The sequence below is a fragment of the Anas acuta genome, chromosome 1 (assembly GCF_963932015.1).
Source record: "Anas acuta chromosome 1, bAnaAcu1.1, whole genome shotgun sequence".
Lineage (NCBI taxonomy): Eukaryota > Metazoa > Chordata > Aves > Anseriformes > Anatidae > Anas > Anas acuta.
The window spans coordinates 162622248-162641454 of record NC_088979.1 but is presented as its reverse complement, the minus strand read 5'-3'; the positions used below and the strand labels follow the sequence as shown (position 1 = coordinate 162641454).

At 55.0% G+C, this 19207-nt stretch overlaps 3 protein-coding genes and 1 long non-coding RNA gene across 6 annotated transcripts in view; 1 reads left to right on the top strand and 3 right to left on the bottom strand.

The window, feature by feature from the left end:
• Nucleotides 1–1588: 1588 nt before the first annotated feature.
• TOB2 (transducer of ERBB2, 2) lies at nucleotides 1589–7689 on the bottom strand. The gene is made up of 2 exons (XM_068669069.1): nucleotides 7425–7689; nucleotides 1589–4956 (listed from the first exon to the last, which is right to left on the bottom strand). The coding sequence occupies exon 2, from the start codon at nucleotides 4866–4868 to the stop codon at nucleotides 3852–3854; it is 1017 nt and encodes a 338-aa protein (XP_068525170.1). The 5' UTR covers nucleotides 4869–4956; nucleotides 7425–7689; the 3' UTR covers nucleotides 1589–3851.
• A 1314-nt stretch (nucleotides 7690–9003) lies between these two features.
• LOC137849456 (uncharacterized) lies at nucleotides 9004–11065 on the bottom strand. 2 transcript variants are annotated; one of them, XR_011091883.1, is made up of 3 exons: nucleotides 10956–11065; nucleotides 9577–9866; nucleotides 9004–9427 (listed from the first exon to the last, which is right to left on the bottom strand). It is a non-coding gene; the product is annotated as an uncharacterized lncRNA (long non-coding RNA). The 2 variants fall into 2 exon arrangements; XR_011091882.1 differs by lacking the exon at nucleotides 10956–11065 and having other exon boundaries at nucleotides 9577–10430.
• Nucleotides 11066–12121: 1056 nt separating this feature from the next.
• Nucleotides 12122–17975, bottom strand: PHF5A (PHD finger protein 5A). 2 transcript variants are annotated; one of them, XM_068669073.1, is made up of 5 exons: nucleotides 17838–17957; nucleotides 17343–17366; nucleotides 16229–16343; nucleotides 15703–15869; nucleotides 12122–12802 (listed from the first exon to the last, which is right to left on the bottom strand). In XM_068669073.1, the coding sequence occupies exons 3-5, from the start codon at nucleotides 16266–16268 to the stop codon at nucleotides 12713–12715; spliced, it is 297 nt and encodes a 98-aa protein (XP_068525174.1). In that variant the 5' UTR covers nucleotides 16269–16343; nucleotides 17343–17366; nucleotides 17838–17957; the 3' UTR covers nucleotides 12122–12712. The 2 variants fall into 2 exon arrangements, with proteins under 2 accessions (XP_068525174.1, XP_068525173.1); XM_068669072.1 differs by lacking the exon at nucleotides 16229–16343 and having other exon boundaries at nucleotides 17838–17975.
• Nucleotides 17945–19207, top strand: part of ACO2 (aconitase 2) — a 20460-nt gene continuing 19197 nt past the window's right edge. The window contains exon 1 of the mRNA XM_068669067.1: nucleotides 17945–18103. Coding sequence (XP_068525168.1) covers nucleotides 18068–18103 — 36 coding nt within the window. The 5' untranslated portion in view covers nucleotides 17945–18067. The remainder of the gene's footprint in view (nucleotides 18104–19207) is intronic.

The window sequence follows — 19207 nt, the reverse complement described above, 5'->3', positions numbered from 1 at the left end:
CAACCTCCCGCTTCTGTAAGCACAGCCGGAGTCAGGCTGCACCAGCAGCTCTGCTCGGAGCCCTGCGCCTCTTTTTAACCAGTTCTGCAGCCTGCTCAGGAGTCTCGCCAAGCTTTTCCTGCTTGTCATCTTGCAGGCCTCTTGCTGAGCTCTTCCTGTGCTTCTGCAGCTTCTGCTGCCACCCTGCAGCCTCTCCTCTCCTCCCCGCCAGCTCCCCTGCATAGCTTCGCCCCTGGTCAGCGGCTCCCAAGTGCCTCAGGCCGTTTGCAGCAGTCGCAGCGCAGGAATTCAGCAGGACAAACCCAGCTTTCATCAGGCCGGGCCATTTGTGCCCCTCTGTCATCGCGTTGCATCAGCACCCACCACGTGGCAATGCCCCATTGCTGCCTTGCTTCTGATTAAACCCTTCGGGAGTGTAATGGGTTTTCCTCCTTCCCTAAACCAGTGGTCATGGGTACGGTCAGCCCGGGAATCCCAGGGTAATTTGGGGCATCCTGGGAGGGGCGGCAGAGCCAAACGCAGCTGCAGGCATACTTCAAAGGCAGCAGGGTGTTCTGGAGACTTCCAACAAAGCAGGAATCCACCTTGCAAAACCCACGGTCCTGGGTGGCCAGCGGGGACTGGTCTGAACAAGCCGCTCGAGCCAGCTCCCCTCGGCTCCAGCCACGCTTCTGCAACCCTCGGCTCTGCCGCCTGCTCTGTCATTAGCCCCTGGGCCGCTGCCAGTGGCTGTGGCAACTCCTGGGCAAGTAATTGGGCTCCTGCAGCAGCTGCTGTGGGCAGCCAGAGAGGGCACACGGGGCAGGGATGGGGAGGGCACAGCCACAGGTTCCCCTTTCCAGAAATGCGTCCAAGGGCGAGAGGTGCTCAGGCTTCAGGTAAATGATTGCAGGGGAAAAAAAGAGTTTTGTCGCTCAGCAGAGTGTGGCAGTCCCATGGGGTGCAGCCTGCGGGAGCAGGAACCCAGCTCCTCAGGCTCACAAATCCCAGGGCAAAGCTCTTCTGGAAGAAATGCAGGGTAGAGGGGCTGAGGGCAGGATGCCCGCTGCCAGGACCAGCACCATTTGTTTCCTCAGGCACGTTCAGCTGGGCTCCCTTCTGCTATTTTTTGAGGAGCCCCATTCCCGAGCAGAAGGTGGCTGCAGGCTAAGTGGGGAGGAGAAGGCATTTCGGCATCTTCCTCAGCACGGAGCAGCCGTCCCACATCCTCCTGCTAAAAAGGAGGAGCTCCCGTTGCAGGAATTCCCATTAAAGCTGAGCAATGAAGGGTTAAAAACAAAAATGAAAAAAAAATACAGTCAACAGTGTCTGTTCTCAGTTCCAGATCTGAGCCCTCCCTGCTGTAAGTCGCTTTGGATGAATATTCAGAATGGGAGACGGGTTCTGCCCGCAGCTGGAGGCTTCCTTCGCTCAGCACTGACCCCAGAGGCAAACCCGAAGCGATCTGCAGCTCCCGGGCTGCTCCTACCACAGCAAAGCCCCCGCTGAGCTCCCCCAAACCCAGTGCCTGCGAGGAAACCCCGCACCCCCCTGCCCACACCCTCCAGGCACAGAGGGTCCCCCCCGAGCAGCACCAGACGACACAGGATTATTATATCATGCTTTTAATACAAACTTAAAAAAATCTGGAACAATAGAAACTGTACAGATTTGATCAACCTTTTTGTGTGTTTTTTTTTTTTTTGTTTTAGTTTTTTTTTGTTTTGTTTTTAACTAAATCTCTAGACACACCAATGTCCCGTTCCAAAATATTGCACAACATTCTGAATACAAAACTCTGATTGTATTCCTCCTTCGCTAAAGAAAAAAAAAAAAAAAAGGAAAAAAAAAAATAAAGACAACAACCCCCTGGCTCCTCCTCTCAGTAGCCCCCTTCTTGGAAAGACACCCAGGCACACGGAAACCCCCCGCAGGGCCCGTGGTCCTCCCTCACCCGCTCTCTCCACGAGGCAACCGGCGGCTCGCTCCTGGGAGAGGGGCGGGAGGGAAAGGAGGGAGGCTGAGTGGGGAGACAGGACTCTTCACCGCTTTTTTCTAAAGTTTTTTTTCCTGAAAAAATATTTTTCTCTCCTCTTTTTAAGAAAAAATCTTGAAAAGAAAAAAATTACAATTTTTTTTTTTTACGTTAGAAATATACATATATTATATATACCTCTTACATTTTACAAATGTAGCAAATTATTCAATACAAACGGACATCAACAAAAAGAACACAAACCCATAAAAAATAAAAGTTAAAAAAAAAAAATTCTCTCTTCTCTTCCTAAGAAACCAGGTAAATTAGTGCAGGTTTTAAAAAATAAAATTGAAGCTGAACGCCTACATCCAAGACTAGAAAAGACCCGAAAAGGCCGTTAGTTTCCCTTGCTGCCTGAGGCTGGAGGAACGTTTCTGAAGCACGCTTTTTTCCTTTCGGGGTCGGAGGGGTTGGGCTGCTCCCTCCTTCCACTCGCAGCATGGTTTTTAGGATTTTAACGCGGGTGTGAGAGGCGGGGCAGCGGCATCGAAGCTTCACGCGCACGAGCAGGAGGCGGGGAACCTCGCCTCTCCCCTCTCGCCCTCTGCCAGCGAGGGGCTCGCCGTTTTGGGGACGCTGGGGGGGACGTGGGGGCAGCCAGGTCCCACGGGGCTGCGGCCCCCGGGGAGAGGGAGGGGTGGCAGTGGTAACATCCGCAAGCGGGGGGTTAAAACCCGAGGGAAAAGGAAATAAGAAAGGAAAACCCGACAGCACGGCTGCCCCCGAGCCCCTTGCCCTAGCTCTGGAGGCTGTTTTGGGGAGGCCGCCCGGGCTCCGCTCCCCTCGCCCAGCCGCCGTGCCGGTCATAGCTCCGAGGCACCCCACGAGGTGAAGCTCTCCTGGAAGGGGCCCGGGGAGCAGCAGCCCCCCCGGGACAGCCCCGCTGCCTCCGCGGAGGCTCACTGGCAGCACAGCTACGGGGAGGCTCGAGGAGAGGGGCAAGCACGAGGTGGAGCCCCTCTGCCCTGAGCAGGGGCGTCCTGGGAGAGCACGCCGGCTCGGCAGCCACAGGGGTGGGTTTCAGAGGGTGCTCCAAGGACACAGGTCAAAGAAAACCGAACCCAAGATTCGGGAGGCAGCAGAGAGCTTATTTCTCTTTTAAAACACAGAACCTCAAAGACTGGAGTCTCATCACCATCTCTCTCCACTTCGCCCTCTCCATACTCCCACCACAGCCTCCAAGGAGGCCTCCGTCCTGCAGGACCCTGGCCCCACCAGGCACCCCGTGCCGGGGGCTGCGGGACCCTACAGGCTCCTACAGCACCGCTCGAGACAGCAGCACCCACAGCACAGCCCTTCCTCTCCTCCAACAGTGCCGCCTCTCAACCTAAAAAAGGAAGGAGCCCCCTCTCCGAGATAAAAAGAGACAAAATTCACAGCCTGCAACGAGAACTCGGAGCGAAGGCTCAGCACCGCCCCGGGGTTTGTGCCCCACGGGGCTGCTCGCCCGGAGCAACGCGATGCCCTGAGCCCGCGGGCACAGCCGGAGCTCCCCGTCCACACGCAGAGCCCGACCTGCGGGGCAGGGCCCGCCCCGCCAGCGGCACCGGGGAACGGGAACCCAACAACCCTGGGCTCGTTCGAGGAGTAAAAAAAGTGGAGTAGGAAAAAAGCACGGGGACTGAGTTAAAAAACAAGTCGGTGCTTCAGGAGCGTTGCCAGCACAGCGCAACAACACTGGGCTCTCTCATTTTCCAAGAAGCTATATTTATAAGATTTGAGTATTTTCTGTATACTTCTAGTTTGTTCTCCCTCTTTTTATTGTGTGTGTGTGTTGTCGTTGTTGTTTCCCCCCTCCCGCCCCCGCCCCAAATACTCTCCTCCTTCCTGGGGTTCAGTTGGCCAGGACGACGGGCTGGAAGGACTGGCTGGGGTACTGCATGGCGTTCAGGTTGTAGCTGAGTCCTTCCACGAAGGGCGACTTCTCCAGGAAGAGGCTGTTGCTGCTGCCGCCGAACACCTGAGCCATATCGAAGGCGCCGCCCGTACCGGCGCCGAACTGCGAGGCCGGGGGGACGCTGCTGGGCTGGCTCTCGCCCTCGAAGAAGAGGCCGGCGGCCCCGGGCGAGCCGCCGCTGTAAACGAACTCCTTGGCGTTGGGGGAGAGCTGCGACTGCGGGGCCTGGCCCCCCGCGCTGCCGGCGAAGTTCAGAGAGTGCATGGAGAGGGAGAGGCCCTTGTGCTTCAGCAGGTTGGTGGTGGGCGAGCGGAGCAGCCTGGGCTGCGGCGCGGGCCCCGCCGCGCCGCCCCCTCCGCCGCCGGCCCCTCCGCCCTTCTTCATCTTGGTGGAGCCGAATTTGGTGGCGGCGAAGGTGGCGGTGGTGAAGGTGATGGGCTGGGCAGAGCGCGGGATGAAGGTGGGGCTGGGCGACTGGCCGAAGGAGGGGGACGGCGAGTTGGACAGCGAGTTGTCCTGGCTGCCGATGGGGACGAACACCTGGGCGTCGGGGTTGAAGCTGCTCTTGATTTCTTTGTCCAGCTCGGCGGCTTGGCAGCCCTCGCTGTCGTCCAGGTAGAGCACCTTGACAGAGCCCTTCTCGCCGATCTGGTAGGACACCTCGAAGGGGTCGATCCAGACGCTCAGCTCCTCGGGCACGTTGGCGCGCACGTCCTCCACCGCCAGCCCGCTGCGCTTGGCAGCCAGCTCCACCACCGGGTCCACCGTCTCCCCGATGTGGACGCAGCGATAGCCCGAGCCCTTCAGAGGCTTCTCCGGGTACCAGTGCCCCTCATATTTCTTCTTCAGCAGGCGCTCGAGCTCCTCGCCGAACAGGTCCGCCCGCCGCCGAGGCAGCTTGTTGTACAGGTATGAGATGATGAAGTTCAGAGCAACTTTAATCTCCAGATGCATACTCCCTCCGCAGCAAGCAAGTCAGGGCAGCGTATTGAAAGAGCCGAGGTGACACACACACATAGACGGGGCTTGGCTCCGAGCAGACCTAGGAGGAGAGAGGAGAAAAGAAGGATGGAGGTGAGAAAACAGAACGGTTCCCCAGTTCCCCACCTGCTGAGATGAACGGCCGCGCTGTTCCACCAACAAAAGCGGGACGGGAAGGCTGCACAACGAGCAGTGCTGCTCGCCAGGGCTCTGCCCGAACCCACCAGCCCCCAGACAGAGCTGCTGGTGGGGAAGAGCCTCACCGGTCCTGCACAGAAGGAGCAGGGGTGGAGCTGCTCTCGGCAGTGGGTTACGCTCACCTCGCTGCCAAGCGCTGCTGACACCGGGCCGGCCACCTGGCTGCTCTGGCAGGGCCGCGGCAGCTCCCAGCAGGGCTCACCTGCGCCCTGCCGGAGCCCACGAGCACCCCCCAAAAAGCCTCGTGACTCGCTGGGCACCGTGACAGCGGGGCCAGCCCCTCCTCGGGGAGCTCTGCGCCCTGCTGGCACAGACAGGGAGGGGAGGAGAAGGAGCAAGGGGAGCGCTGAGGCGCCAGCTGCCAGGCTGCCTTTACTCCCCCTTGGCTGGCAAGCGCAGAGGGATCTGATTAAGTGTGCCCGGTGGAGGCTCTGCCCACCTACGAGCCTCAAATCCCAGCTTAATGTGGATGGGGGCAGGGCCGTAAGACACGTAGGTGCCGACAGCCTGCCCACAGCTCACATCCCTCAACCCCGAGCAGGAGGAGCTGTGCCAGGACCCAGGACCTGCTTAATGAAACCCCAAATTGCTCGCTGATGACTGAAGCCTTCCTTCCTTCCCTCCCTCCCGAGGAAGTCCCTGGAACTGGGAGAACCCGCAGGAGCCAGGTGTGAAGCCACCCGGCTCAGCTCTCCCATCACACACCGATTTGTGAGTGTGTGCCCGAGCACGAAGCCCCCAGGTAGGTCAGCACCGCGCTCTGCCGCCCAGCCAAAGCAAACGAATCCCACAGCTATGCTACAAGGAAGCGCACTTCCAGCGGCCCACACGCCTCTCCACGGGCGAGCAGCACATCCAGTTTTTAATTGGCGGCTTACTCAGAGGCTGCTCAGCCTTCAGCTGCCCTCACCTTGCTCAAACAGACAACGCCGCGCTCAACCGCCTTCCTAAAATGGGCTTTGGGAGGCTCTCACGCAGCACTCAGCGGTGTTTACGTCCTGTGCCAACTATTTGGGGGTGGGGACGGGGCACAAACATCGGATGTCAGCAGTCCCCGAGGGACCGGGAACCCCGGCAGCACGGCCACGTACCCAGGCCAACCTCGGTCAGGAGGCGGAAGGACCGACCAGACTTGTTTGCTTGGTCAGGGTTAGTGGGCGAAAAGAATGAAATCAGCACATTTTAAGGAAACCCTCAAGTATTTTTAGGCTTTATTACTAAAAAAAAAAAATCAGGGCGTGGATTCTATGGTGGGGTGGCTTTTTTTCAGTACTAATCTGAGTCCAAGGAGGCTTAGTTTAAGGACTCCGGCCACCAAAAGCAGATCCCACACCTCGAGTCTGCCAACAACGAGGTCGTGTCTGGAAGGGATCCCCCTCGGGTTTAACTCAGCAGGGAGGAAAGACACAGCAATGAGAGAATGGAAGTGCGGGAGCGAAGCCTTGCCTTTAACTCCTGCCCCCAGGATCTCCTGAGGTGCAATGAGTTGTGTCAGGGCGCTGGGGCCTCACCAACCTTTCTGCAGGGCCCAGCAGCAGGGAGGTGCCGCCTTCAGGAGCCGAGGTGCTGAGACAAAGCCCCTCCCGCAGCAAATGGCAGCGGGCAGGCCCCGAGGAGCCCCCCCGTGGGGCCCGAGCTGCCTGCGGGGGGCTGTGTGGTAACAAACACCCGGGGACAGCCGGGTTTGGGCATTTCTGTGCTGAATCCTCACCCCGAGGAGGCAGCAAGGAGACGAGCGCCCTGCTGGCTGCCCCCTCCCTTCCCCTCCCTTCCCGCCCAGGAGGGTCCCGCTGTGCAATTAGCGCTGATGAGGGCGGGTTAATTACCCCCAGCCCCCCCCCCCCCCCATCCCCATCGCCTCAGGGGGGCGGCCCGGCGGCCATTAACGGTGACCCAGCCGCGGCGCCTCCCCGCCGGCCGCGGGGCACGCTGGGACTTGTAGTCCGCGCGGCCCCCCCGCCCCGCCCCGCCGCCCGTGACCTACTTCCCCTGCGAACTACAGCTCCCGGCGTGCCCCGCGCGGGGGGGGGGGGGCCCGGCCCGCCGGCCCGGCTCTGCCTCGGCGGGGCAGGGCGCAAAATTTTCCACGGCTCATGCGCCCCGCCCGCAGCCACCGCCGCCCCCCTCTCCCCTCCTCCTCCTCCTCCTCCTCCCTTCCCTTCAGCAGGGCCCGGAGCCCCCGGCCGGGCACGGCCCAAGGACGGCGCCAGCCGCTGTGTGTCTGTGCCCCCCCCCCCCCCTCTTTGAGGCGCTTTTGTTGCTGAGGGAGCCCCGGGGTGAGGGGAGCAGCGCCCGGCCCAGCCCGCGGAGGGGCTCCCGGCCCCCACTTACTTCGTCCTCGGCTCTGTGGGGGCTGCGTGCGGGGGTCCCTGCCCCGTGCCTCGCCTCCTGGCCGCGCTGCGCTGTGCGGAGCTTCTCCTCTGCGGGGCGGGGTCCTCCCTGCAGCGGGGCCGAGGCGCTGAGGTGAGGTGCGGGTCCCGCTGCCCTGTGCTGCTGCCGCTGCCCTGCTGCCGGCCTGGCCTGGGCTCGCCTCGGCCCGGAGCCGCCCGCGCCCTGGCCCCGAGTGAGCCAACTCACGGCAAACTTTCACCCTTAGCAACCCCGCGCACGGATCCGCGCTGCGCCCCGCGTGATGCGGCCCCGGGGGGCGGGGCGGGACCGGCCGGGACTACTTCGCGCTGCCTCCGCCCCTCAGCGAGCTGGGGGGGGGGGCTGGGGATTGGGGGGAGGCTGCGCGTCTGTCTTTTTTTTTTTTACCCCTTTCCTCCACCGCTTTTTTATTTATTTATTTATCGGTTTATTTATTTATTTATCCCTTCATCCACTTATTTATCCATTTATTTATTTATTTATTCATCCATTTATTCATCTATTCATTTATTATTTCTCCTGGGGGTGCATTGACCCTCGGCTTAGCCCTGCCCTGAGCCCCCCTCAGGGGCCGCACCCGAGCCGCTGGAGCCGCCCCCGTGCCCCCACACCCCCCTCACAACTCCCCCCGCCGCGGACTATTTTGTCTCTTCACACCCGTGCCCCTCCGCCCCCCAGCGCAGGGCCGGCCCGGCCGCGGCGGAGGCGGCGAAGGCCCCGCAAGGTGCGCGAGCGGCCCCCGTGCTAAAAATAACTGCGGCGTGTTAGCAACAGCGTTCCCATTGGCTGGCCCGGCCCGGCCGCGCCTTCGGATTGGTGCGCCGCCTCAGCCAATGAGACGCCGGGGGTGTGCGCGCGGCGCGGGGGCCGCCGGGAGTTGTAGTTCCCGGGCGTGGGGGCTGCCCCCGCCTCATGGCGGGTCCCTGTCAGGGAGCGGCTGGGCCCGGGGTTGAGCCCCCGGTTAAACAATTCCCCCAAACCTGTCCCCCAAACGCTAAAATACCAAATTACACCAAATTACACCAAATACTGAGCTCCTCTCCTGCCCCACTTCCACCAACACCTTCAGCACCCTTCTGGGATTTGCTTCTCCTCCCTCCCTCAGGACCCCGTTACCTGAGGGGTTTCGGGTCCCGCCTTTGGGGTTTTTGGTGATTTGCCACCAAAGAGGGCTTTTGAAGCCACCCAACGCCACACGTTAAGAAATTTGTTAAGAAATCTCTCGACACCGTCCTTTCTAGGCTGCAACAGCGGCCACCATCGCTCATTTTCTCACTGATAAAAAAATAAATAACAGGCAACTTTGGACCATTTTTCTTCTGTAGGGGAAGGGGAAGATTTATAAGAGCTATTACGAGCAGCCTTATTTTTCATCACTTCTGGTTTAAGGGGAATTTAGCTACGAAAGAGCACATTTTGTCTAACGCTCCCTCGCTCAGCTGGAAACCAAATCCTGCCGTCAGGCAGCGACCAGGAAATTAAGATGACGGCGCTATTTTTAGCACCATTAAGGGGAAAAAAAAAAAGGCAATTACGTTGCTAAAATGCTATTGTTGTTTTACTAAGGTGTTACTAAGAGGGCGTTGCACGTTGGGGCTCTTTAAAATACCTGCGCCTTGACCGCGCTGCTTTAATTATCTGCTGGCTGGGAGGCACGCAGGTGGAGGAGCCCTGTCACCGGAGGAATCCTGTCACTGGAGGAGCCCTGTCACCGGAGGAGCCCTGTCACCGTATCCGCTGCCGCATTCCCGGCCATTTGGCTGTTACGTCAAGGCCAAGCTCCCCGGTCACACGCACACGGACAGGGCAGGAATCGCCAAGCCGCCGGGGCAGAGCCAGGCCTGCCGGCTGGCCAAGCACCAGGAAGGGCAGGCAGGTTCGAGCCATAATTAACAGCTCCCGAATCCTCTTCGCATTCGACTCACACGACAACCCCAAGGAAATTTAGGGTTTTTTTTGGTCCCCTGCTATGGACATAAGCAAAATGACAACTCCAGCTGATCCCCATAATGAGAAAACAACAGCTCCTGTGCAGATCAGGGTTCTGAAACAGGATTTCACCCATGCAGCTCCCCCAGGGAAAGCTTGAGGTGGACTCAGGGCATTTACCTACCTTAATTTTCTATTTTTATTTTTTTTATTAAAGGTGGTGCTTCAGGCTCAAGGGCTTTGTCAAGACACGGTCTAGGTGATTCAATGGGCTGGAGGTGTGTTACGAGAGTTATTTGCTGAGCTCAGCTGGAAGTTGTGACACCGTAGAGCTGGTCTTTGGTCAGAGGAGGCACGGCACAGGGAACATCCCGATTTCAAAAGGCAGCGATGCCTTGTTAGTACTGGCAACAGAGGCCAATTTCTTAATAGGCCAAGAGTTCCCATGTTTCTCCTCCCCCCCAGTGTAAACAGCTGAAATAAAAGGATTTTTTACTTATTACATAACATCCTTGGGATTAAAAGAAAAAAAAAATGGGAAAAAAAATGCAGTAGCTACCTAGAAAAGTAACGGCAGGAAAGCATTTAGCTCCCCACAACCAGGATTCACAGCCAGCACCGCGGGAGCTGAGCCGCCACCACGTTTCATGTCCCGCTCCCCATTCCCCACCCCAGCACGGAGGCTTCCCCTTTAGCACGTGCTCTGGTCCTCGGTACCGCCAGGAAATCTTGTACCGGGCAAGAGCTGTTTCAACGAGTTTCACTTTGTTTATCTGTTTAGGTAACAAATACTGCACCTTCCTGGTGGCCGTGCCTCGGTTTCATTTACTGGAGACCAGAAATGTTACCATGCAAGCAAGACTTGAGTTTTTCCAGCTACCCAACTGCATCCATTGCCCTTGTCTGCAGGAGCAGCTTTAGGGCAACGTCCTGGCCGTGCCCTGAAAGTACCAGAAAGGCAGCGGTGCTGCACTGAGCTGAGCAACGTTTGGCGTTCTCCCCAGGGCTGTCTGAGCAAACAAGGCAAAGGGAAAAGAGCCTGTCCCTCCCTCTCCCCACCTGCCCAGTGACTCAGAACAACGAGACATGGCAGCTTCGCTCCCATCGCTGCCAGGACGCGGGCCGATACACCCGGCAGCGTGAGGGCACCGCCAGTGCCAAGAAAATAAAGTGTGCTCAGCCGTTCTGGGGCTGGGGGAAGGGACGGGGAATCGCGGATCTCTATAGCAACCCCGGGCTGCCTGATCCTGCTAAGTGATCAGGAACAAGGGCTGCTCCAAAATTAGATCTTCTCGGGGTCCCTGCACCAGGGGCGATAACAGACAGAAGAAGTAATTCAAGCTTCATTGCTCTCCGCCCTCGCTGAATGACTTCGCTCAGCTTAGAAACTCCGGGGAAAGAGAAGAAAGCAGAAAAGATACGTCCAAGCCGTCTGCGCTCCTCGTGTGGTAATCTGGGTGGCCTGACTGAGGGTGAGTGATAACTCCTGGTCAAAGTGATAAAGTTCCAGGTACAACAAAATCTGCATGTCATGCGCCGGTTTTAAAGAAACAGGGGACTTACCACAGCTGGGAACGGCCGTGACACGAGCTTGCAAGCCAGGAGCAAGAGCTTGCTGCTTATTCTGGCTGAAACAGCTTGAGAAAAGGGGTCTGCAGGAACCACAGAACCAGGAACCACAGAACCAAGAACTGAGTATCTTGGCAAACGGCACCCACGTTAGTAAAAATTAACCAGAAACCGTGTAAGGGAACCAAGATGCGGAGAAGGAAACACACAGACGCTCTCAGGACTACAAAAAGCTTGAAGGAGAAAAACTGACACTGAATAGCTGTGGGGAGGGAGGAGCAGCTGAGATAGCTGTAGGACCTGTCATGGCTACAGCCAGCTGCAGCAAGAAATGACTTTTAAGGGAAGGATGGAAGGATTACAACTTGCCTGCTTGTTTTCACTCCTGGCTGAAACACCTGAACAGCTGTAGCAGGCAGAAGAGGCACTTAAAACACAGAGGAGTTGGAAGAATCAGTTCTAGCCTTGGGGGAATAACTGAAGTCCCAGAAGGGGCCTTATGCAGGCTCTACAGCCTGAGACTGAACAAAGAGGATCCCCTTAGCATAGGGCACACTCTGCTCTGACTATGAAACCCTCAACGAGCACGGGGCACGCTGAGGTAGGCCCCTAATTTAACCATCTGGGGCACGCACGCGGTAGCAGGGAACTCAGTGATGCCTCTGCATAAAGGCAGCCGTTCCCAGCTCTCTGCTGAGCAAACAGACTGCTTTGAGCCTGCGCTGGTATTTGACAACCAAGCAGCCTCTGGTTTTCAGCAGGCATGGGGCTCACGGCCCAGAACACAATAGTTGGTTTCCCGTTACAGCGGGAATGGCTTTAACTTATTCACAAGAACTGGACGGCGAGTCACATAGCTTAGTAGGTTTTAGAAAGGGATTGGATGTTTGCGCGGTGAAACAACATCCCCGGCCGTATCAGCCGGGATCAGGGTTACCAGCTCAGCGATCCGCGCGCTGCGGGACAAAACGCTCAGCAGCTGGGATCACACGCACACAAAAGTGACAGCCGTTCCCCGAGGCTCCTTGCAGCAAGGTCACGGGCTGCAAGCAGCCGCTGCCCGAACCCAGATAACCCACCAGGCAGTGCCGGCTGGGCTAAGCCCACGCGCCCCCAGAAAGCTCTGGAGAGGCTAAACACAGAGCAAACCTGAGAAATCCTTCTGTTACAGTAAAAAAAAGAGAAGCTTTATTGGTTTGCATCCTACAAGAACGGTTACAGAAAGGGCCTTGGATGAATCTGACAAAGGAAACGTGGAAGAGCTGTGTTCTCCCTCAGAAAGCACCGCCAGGTTCCCTACAGAACAGGGCAGCCTGGAAATGGACTGGAGGAAGGGTGGGGAGCGGGCACACGGGGCTGTGCTCCAGTCCTGGTGTGCGGAGCGATTTCTAACGACCGAGAGGAGGGGTGGTAAGAACAGACACAGGGTGTTTCCCCACACCAGAAAGGGCACTTGCGTTTTACCGAGCTGGTCTCCTCCATGTGTAAATACTTGCTCACCAGGGCTTTTTTTTTAGCGAGCCGGGACAGCCATTAGCAAAGCTTCTGAGAAGGGAAGACACAATCCGCGTTTGCTCTTTCCGATAGTCCTCATTAGGTTTTGGTCCCCACTGAGTCTGTGACTTCTCCAGCTCCAAGCATATGACCGAATTTATAAATGTAATCAGCTGGTTTTTGATAAAATTATAGTCCAGGGGTTTCCAAGGCCCTCTCGCCAACCCGGCAGGAGGTGTAGCTGCAAGCAGATAGGATCACCTCTTCTTGAATCCGTACTTTTTCCTTTCGTAGAAGAGATCCGTCTTGGAGCTGCCCAGGTTGACGATCTTGGGGCAACCATCTCTCTGGAAGAGAAGAGGATGTAAGGTAGGAGTCATGGGAAACACAACCTCATCCCCACATACACAGTTCCAGTACGTTCCCAGTTCCATCCCTCCCCACACTGTCCTCAAGACACATTTCTTAGACCTCTGTAAGTGAATTGCCCTCCAGCTCTGGTTATTACCAGCAAGAGCCCAACAAAGAGGATGAATGCCTCTAACACTACTCTAGGACACTCGCTTTTAGGGTGAAGAAGGAAAACAGCTCGTATAACATCAGCAGTTTAATGAAAAGGATGCTTAGTGCCTCAAGACTGGATTCTTTCTAAATTAGGATACAGAGGGTTTATAGGGCCCAGAGGAATAACCTTTCCCCTCCTTAGCCACAAAGAATCTTGTTGCTTGAGATGTCACTAAGCTGTTCTTGCGTTGAGAGACCCCTCTCAGCTGCGACAGCAGAACTGAATCTCGGATTTCCTGCGGGCTGGATTGATTACTGCAGAGACTGCGTGGCCACCTCGGGGGAGGACAGCTTCACATGGCTGACTCCTTGTACCTGAATTCCAGTAGATGATACGAAAAAAAAGCCACAAGAAAAGAAGGGGAGCAGGGGAGACCCACCTCAGGGGCACGGCTGCAAACACAAGGCAGAGCCACGCACGTCTCTGCATAGCAGGGAACATTTGTCAGCAGGCCACCTGAGCCCAGCATCTGCGTAACTCTTGAGGGCAAAATGTTGTGGCTGGCAAGAGCAGCTGAGGGGCCCAGCAGGCAGAGGAACACGTGTCCTTGGCTGTTGTGTAAGCCTGAGTGGATTAGATTTAGAAAGCCTCTGGGCAGATGTCAGCCACTGCAGAAATTGCACCCAAGCTGTGCCACCAACACTGGCTCCTGTGCAAGAGAGGCAACCTGGCGGGGAGGGGCTGCGTGGCAGAAGTAACAAGAGAGGGGGGAGAAATCACCTGCCATGATTTGTCTCTAGCTACTGCCTCGTTATTTGACTTTGAACCTCGGTAGCGGGACTCTTCCAAGCCTTGCCTCCCACAATGCAGGGAGCCTGTGACAAACTTGACAGCATTATTGCAGGGCTCTGTTCGTTCTTCCACCTCCTCATACGGAGGCAGCAGATGAGCATGCTCCTGTCCCCCCAGAAAGGATTATATTTTGCAACTCGCAGCTGCCCTGGATGACAAGGCGGGATCTTGGCCCTTACCCACAGATAGAACCGAGATGAAACAAATTCCTCCCTCTGTCAGAACAAACCACGACTAACCAGACCCTCTGCGCCGTGCCCAAGAGCATTCCGCCTCCTCCATTTTACTGTCTGCTTTCTTGCTTCATTTTCGTGTTCAGACTCTCTCGTAAGGATGAAGGAAGATTGAGTGCTCTATGTGAAACCCTGGACTGGCAGAGCTTCAGGTACAGAGCTCTTGTCCACCTGCTTTTCCTGTGCAGCTACTGTCGTGACATGCAGCACCCCCAGCAGCCTTCATTCGGTTACCAGAACACCTCAGTTCTGACTTGCCACTCTGCTCCTCCAGCTCTGTATTTCTATAACCCTCCCCTGCAGAGCAGCTGACTGTTTCAGACCTGAACCAGGCATGATAACGTACAGGTAAGCCTAGATTATGAAAAATACCCATTAGAAATCAATACGAATTGGTAAAAATACAAAAAAACAAACAAACAAACAAAAAATACTGTTTTACTGCTGACTTATCAAGCTAGGTGTTTTGGTTGCACAGGTAAGTCAACAAAACCAAGAGCTCTTACAGCATTTCTAAATGCGGGAGGCAGCAGCAGCATTTCTACCCACATGCAACATTTAGATAACTAAGAAAGATTACAGTCTCCTCAGATCTAACGCCTAAATTCAGATGAGGGCTTGCCCCCATCCTGACTTAAGCTGCAGACCTTTGAGAAAACACAGGTGGGTGCTGCAGAAAATGAAAGCAGCGACTCAGTCAGCTGAGCGTGTTTCTCTAAATCAATCAGAACCATTCTCAGTGTGTTCTCTGTCAACATTAGGGTGTGCTGGAGACTGTGTTTGCAGAGGACCCAACCCATAAACCAAACAACCCTCAAGAGATAATCTCTATCAGGTCCATATTCTGGCATACTGCAACTGTAGGCATCCTGTTCGGGCTTCTCCCTACCTCATTTGCAGTTCTTCATGACCTGCACTCCCTGAGATGGATAGATAGATGTTAACAAATACCTACGGGGATGAACAGCTGCCTCATTCCATATGCACAGCAGCTATCTTGCAGGACAAGAGGATTAAACAGCACTGATTATAGAAATAAGGGATTGTTACACCACAAAGTGTTGGCAGAAAAAGAGATGATTACAACGCAGACACTGCAGACAAGAAAAAAAAAAGTCATATCCCACTGAAATTACACAAGAAAATGTAACTGGCAGAAGACAATTAGTGGAGCAAGGACAGGGGCACTAAGATCTCTCCTTACTTGTAATCCAAAGGAAAACAGGGTGGTGATTTCAGCTGCATAACAGTACCGTACATGACTTGGTCTGTAGCTGACAGACTCTTCGTGAGGAGCTGCTCCTGTCCCTGCCTTTGCAGTGTCTGAAATACTTCTGACCCTAATAAAAGCCAGGCTGAGGGATCCAGTAAGATAACACCTGAACACGGTAACAAGCAGCGCGTGGAGGAAGTGAACTCTTTGGGTTGCAGAGAGTCAGGGCACTGCTTGCTATCTCAAAATCCTTTACAATCACTGGGAACTAACAACAGGGTAAGAAAAGTACAAGGTAATGAAAAGCAGCGCTGACTCTGGGAGTGGAAGCCAAGTGTCCAACGTCCCAACACTAATCTCACTAGCTCGAAGTCCCTTTAAAGATAAGCGTGGCTATTAAAGAAAACCATAACCCATTCAGCCGAGGGCTGGATGACAACATACATCTTTTTCCTGGATGGTGCACTCCTTGCAGTAGTAGGCATCGGACACTCCTGGACCCCCGCAGATCACGCAGCGCCCTTGGTAGGAGCCGTAGTTGCACTCATCGCATATACGCACAAGTGTGCAGGGCCGCACGTACGAGTCACAGATCACACACTTCCCATCACCTGAAAGTAAAACAGTCTTTGGTTACAGAACATCATTTTCTGCACCGCCCCGCAGAAAAAAAGATTCCTAAACTTGCCTATACACTCAAAGACAATATAATTGGACTACAGAAATTTATTTTAGAGGCACAGGGTGCCACTTTAGATTCGCACATGGACTTCAGAGGAACAAGGGCTTGCAATATCTGAGTGTTTTTTTTTTTAATTTTGCATATACACATCCAGAGAAGAAACCCAAGGACACGTCTTTTGTGATTAGTTAGCACCTGCTTAGCTCATACCCGTACTTTTACTCTACAATTTTTCTTTGTTTTTTCACTTGTGAAAAAATGCCGGACTGACAGGCCTGGTGTCCTTACCTATGCTGCAGCAGTGTAAGCTTCTCCCACAGAGCCACATCAACAAAAGTCTGGAGTTACCATCCTCAGAGAGATGGGTTAAGAGATTGTACTTGTGGTCCTTTTAATCCTTCATCTGTGAGAAGGCCAAAGAAAGGGCAAACTGGCATAAACAGCCACTTCACAGAGTTGCTCTTGCTTTCTCACAAGGAACTGAGTGAAATTCAAGCACTCTTATCATACAGGCAAAGAGCCATCAGATGTCATTGACAGTCTGCTGTGCTGGACCCGATCCAAAACACTGACCTAGAGATGAAAGGCTTCGTATCTTATTACTGGTTCCCAAGGCATCTAATCCTTACTCCCACAAACAGCTCATCTAACCTGCTCATAAATCTCCATCCTGACAGCCCTCGGCTACTACCACTGGGAATCTGTTTAACTCTTGTGTATTTCTGAAAACAATTTTGTTGCTTTGGACTGTTTCTACTCAGTTTGCGTGGTTTCACGCTAATTTGGAGTTCAGAACTAGTCATCTGTTACTCTGCCACTGCAAGGATCTAATGATTGCTCATGCTCTTTCTTCCCTTCTCCAGCTGAGCACTGGCACTTGACTCTATGTATTTATCTGTTCTATCTCTAGACACTTTTCTCCATCCATTTCTCATTCTCAAAGCGTGAAGTCAGATTCCAAAAATGTGTTCTTTTTTTCCTCCTTGGTAGCGATCAAGCTGATCGTTTGCATTCCAGATTACAAGGAATCAATCACGAAGTCACTGTAACTGCAGCCACTGGAAACGCTGGCAGCACATACTCTAGAGCAGCACACATCTGTGACAATCTATCTGAGCGCTGTCTGTAAGCACTCACTGAGTTACACGCTTACACTTGGATGAACACACAAGCAGCTCTTCCCACCCCAAGGAGCGGTTTGGCCACCAGCTTTTTGTTTGTAACACCACGTTAGCGGCACAGCAAGAAGAGTGCAATCCTCAAACCCAACTGGGTGCTCTGACCACAGCACCGGGTTCTCAACTGTTTATATATGGGAGAGTAAGTATATATACTTACATTTATATACTTACATAAGTATATATACTTAGATTTATATACTTACATAAGTATATATACTTACATTTTTCGCAAAGTCTTCCAATCGCTGTAGGGAGAAAAAGAGTAAAAAAGTATTAGTTAGTGTAGAAGAGGAAGAATATAAATATGAGTTTTAGTTAAGGCACAGAAGAATATGAACATGGGTTTGAATTGAAATTGATCATCTCGGGCAGTCATTTTTTAAAGGAGAACGCAGAGTTTGGAGACAATACCACAACATTTGTGATAAAAAACGCGCGTCCTCCTAGGCCCATGGGCGAAGACCAAAGCTCAGGTGCGCCGTGAGGGGCCAACGGCAGCCGCTGGCGGTGAGGCAATTTGCACTCATTATCCCCCTTTAATCACAACCGATATCAACTTAAATTAAAATTAATCTTTTAAGCTCCGCGAAGGGGGTGGGGAGGGGCTCCCCTCACACGCGGGCCGCGGCTGCCCCGCCCGTGAGGCGCCCGCGGGACGTGACGGGGGGCTCCCAACGGCCGCTAACGGTCACCAACGGTCGCTAACGGCCGCTCACCGACGCCCGCCTGCTTGCGGCAGAAGATGAGGTCCGGGTGGTGCTTGGCCATGGCGCCGCCGCCTCCCCGCGCCTCTCAGCCGCGCTGCCGGGTCCTGGGCGCGCTGAGGCAGCCGCAGCGCCCTGCGAGGACCTGCGCGGCTCCTCCCCTCCCCTCTCCCTCCCTCCCTCCCCCCGGTCGCGGCGGGTGACGCGGTCCCGGGGCGCGGCGGCCCGGCGGAGCGCACAAGATGGCGCCGTACTGCCTGCTGGCCGCCAGCCTGAGGGTGCGTGGGCGCGGGGGCAGCGGGGCGCGGCGGGGCGGCGGGCGGCGCGGGGAAGGGCCGGGGGGGAGGCGGGGAGGGGGCTCAGGGGGAAAAGGGGGGGGCTCGGGGCCGGCCCGGAGGCTCCTCAAGGTGAGCGCAAGGTGACCGCGGCCGGGGGCTGAGGGGGGGATGAGGAGGAGGGGGGGGCGGTGAGGGCACGGTGGGGACCTGCGGGGGGGTCTCGACAAAAGCGGCGAGGAACGCTGTGGAAAAAAAATAATAATATTATATATATATAAATATAAATATGCATATGTATGTATAACAGCCCTATAAGCGGCCCCAAAAGCGTTGCTTTTTCCCCCAATAGCCCCAACCGCCGCCCCTAACGGCTCTTCCCGCCCAGCCCACCGTGACCTCTAACGGCCGCCGGGCCGCGCCTCACGCCGCGCCTCACGGCTCCCCGCCGCGGGGCCTGCTCGGATAAATGTTCCTAAATGATTGCCCCCCCAAATGTTTGGGTGTCGTTCTCTTGATTTAGGGCTGCTAAATGGGGTGGGGGAGCCCGTGTGCCCCTCAGGAGGGTGCGGGGCGCTTCAACGCCTCGCCTTGCCTCTTGTGACCTTGGCGAGCGTGCTGAGGGGGCTGAAGGGATAGCTCGGCTCCAGCCTTCTGACAGCATTTTACAAAGCTTAACTCCTATTTTCTAATACCTCGCTGCTTTAGAGGTAGGAGTTTTAAGAGTTGCTTTTTTATTTAAGTGAAAGTTAGAGAACGGCACTGTTTTGGTCAACTCGGTGCATTCATCCTTGGTCCTTAATTAGCTGTTAATTTGCACTTTGGACAGAAATGGCTAGTTATAAAATGAAGGCCAGGCTTTTATTAGGATAATGAATTGGTTCTCGTTTTATGGTGCATCGCCACGTGAGAACAGGCAGACAGCTGGTAAGGTGGATGCTGTGTGACAGAGAACCAGGGCTGTGATAGCGCTGTGACCCTGTGGAATTCAGTATTTAGGCTGTCCTGGGTTATCAGTTGTGTATCCTTCTAAAGGACAAAATCAGCTGGCTGTAATCAAACATTTGTCTGTTTGATCACTGTAGTAGGCAAATAACTTTTTTTTTT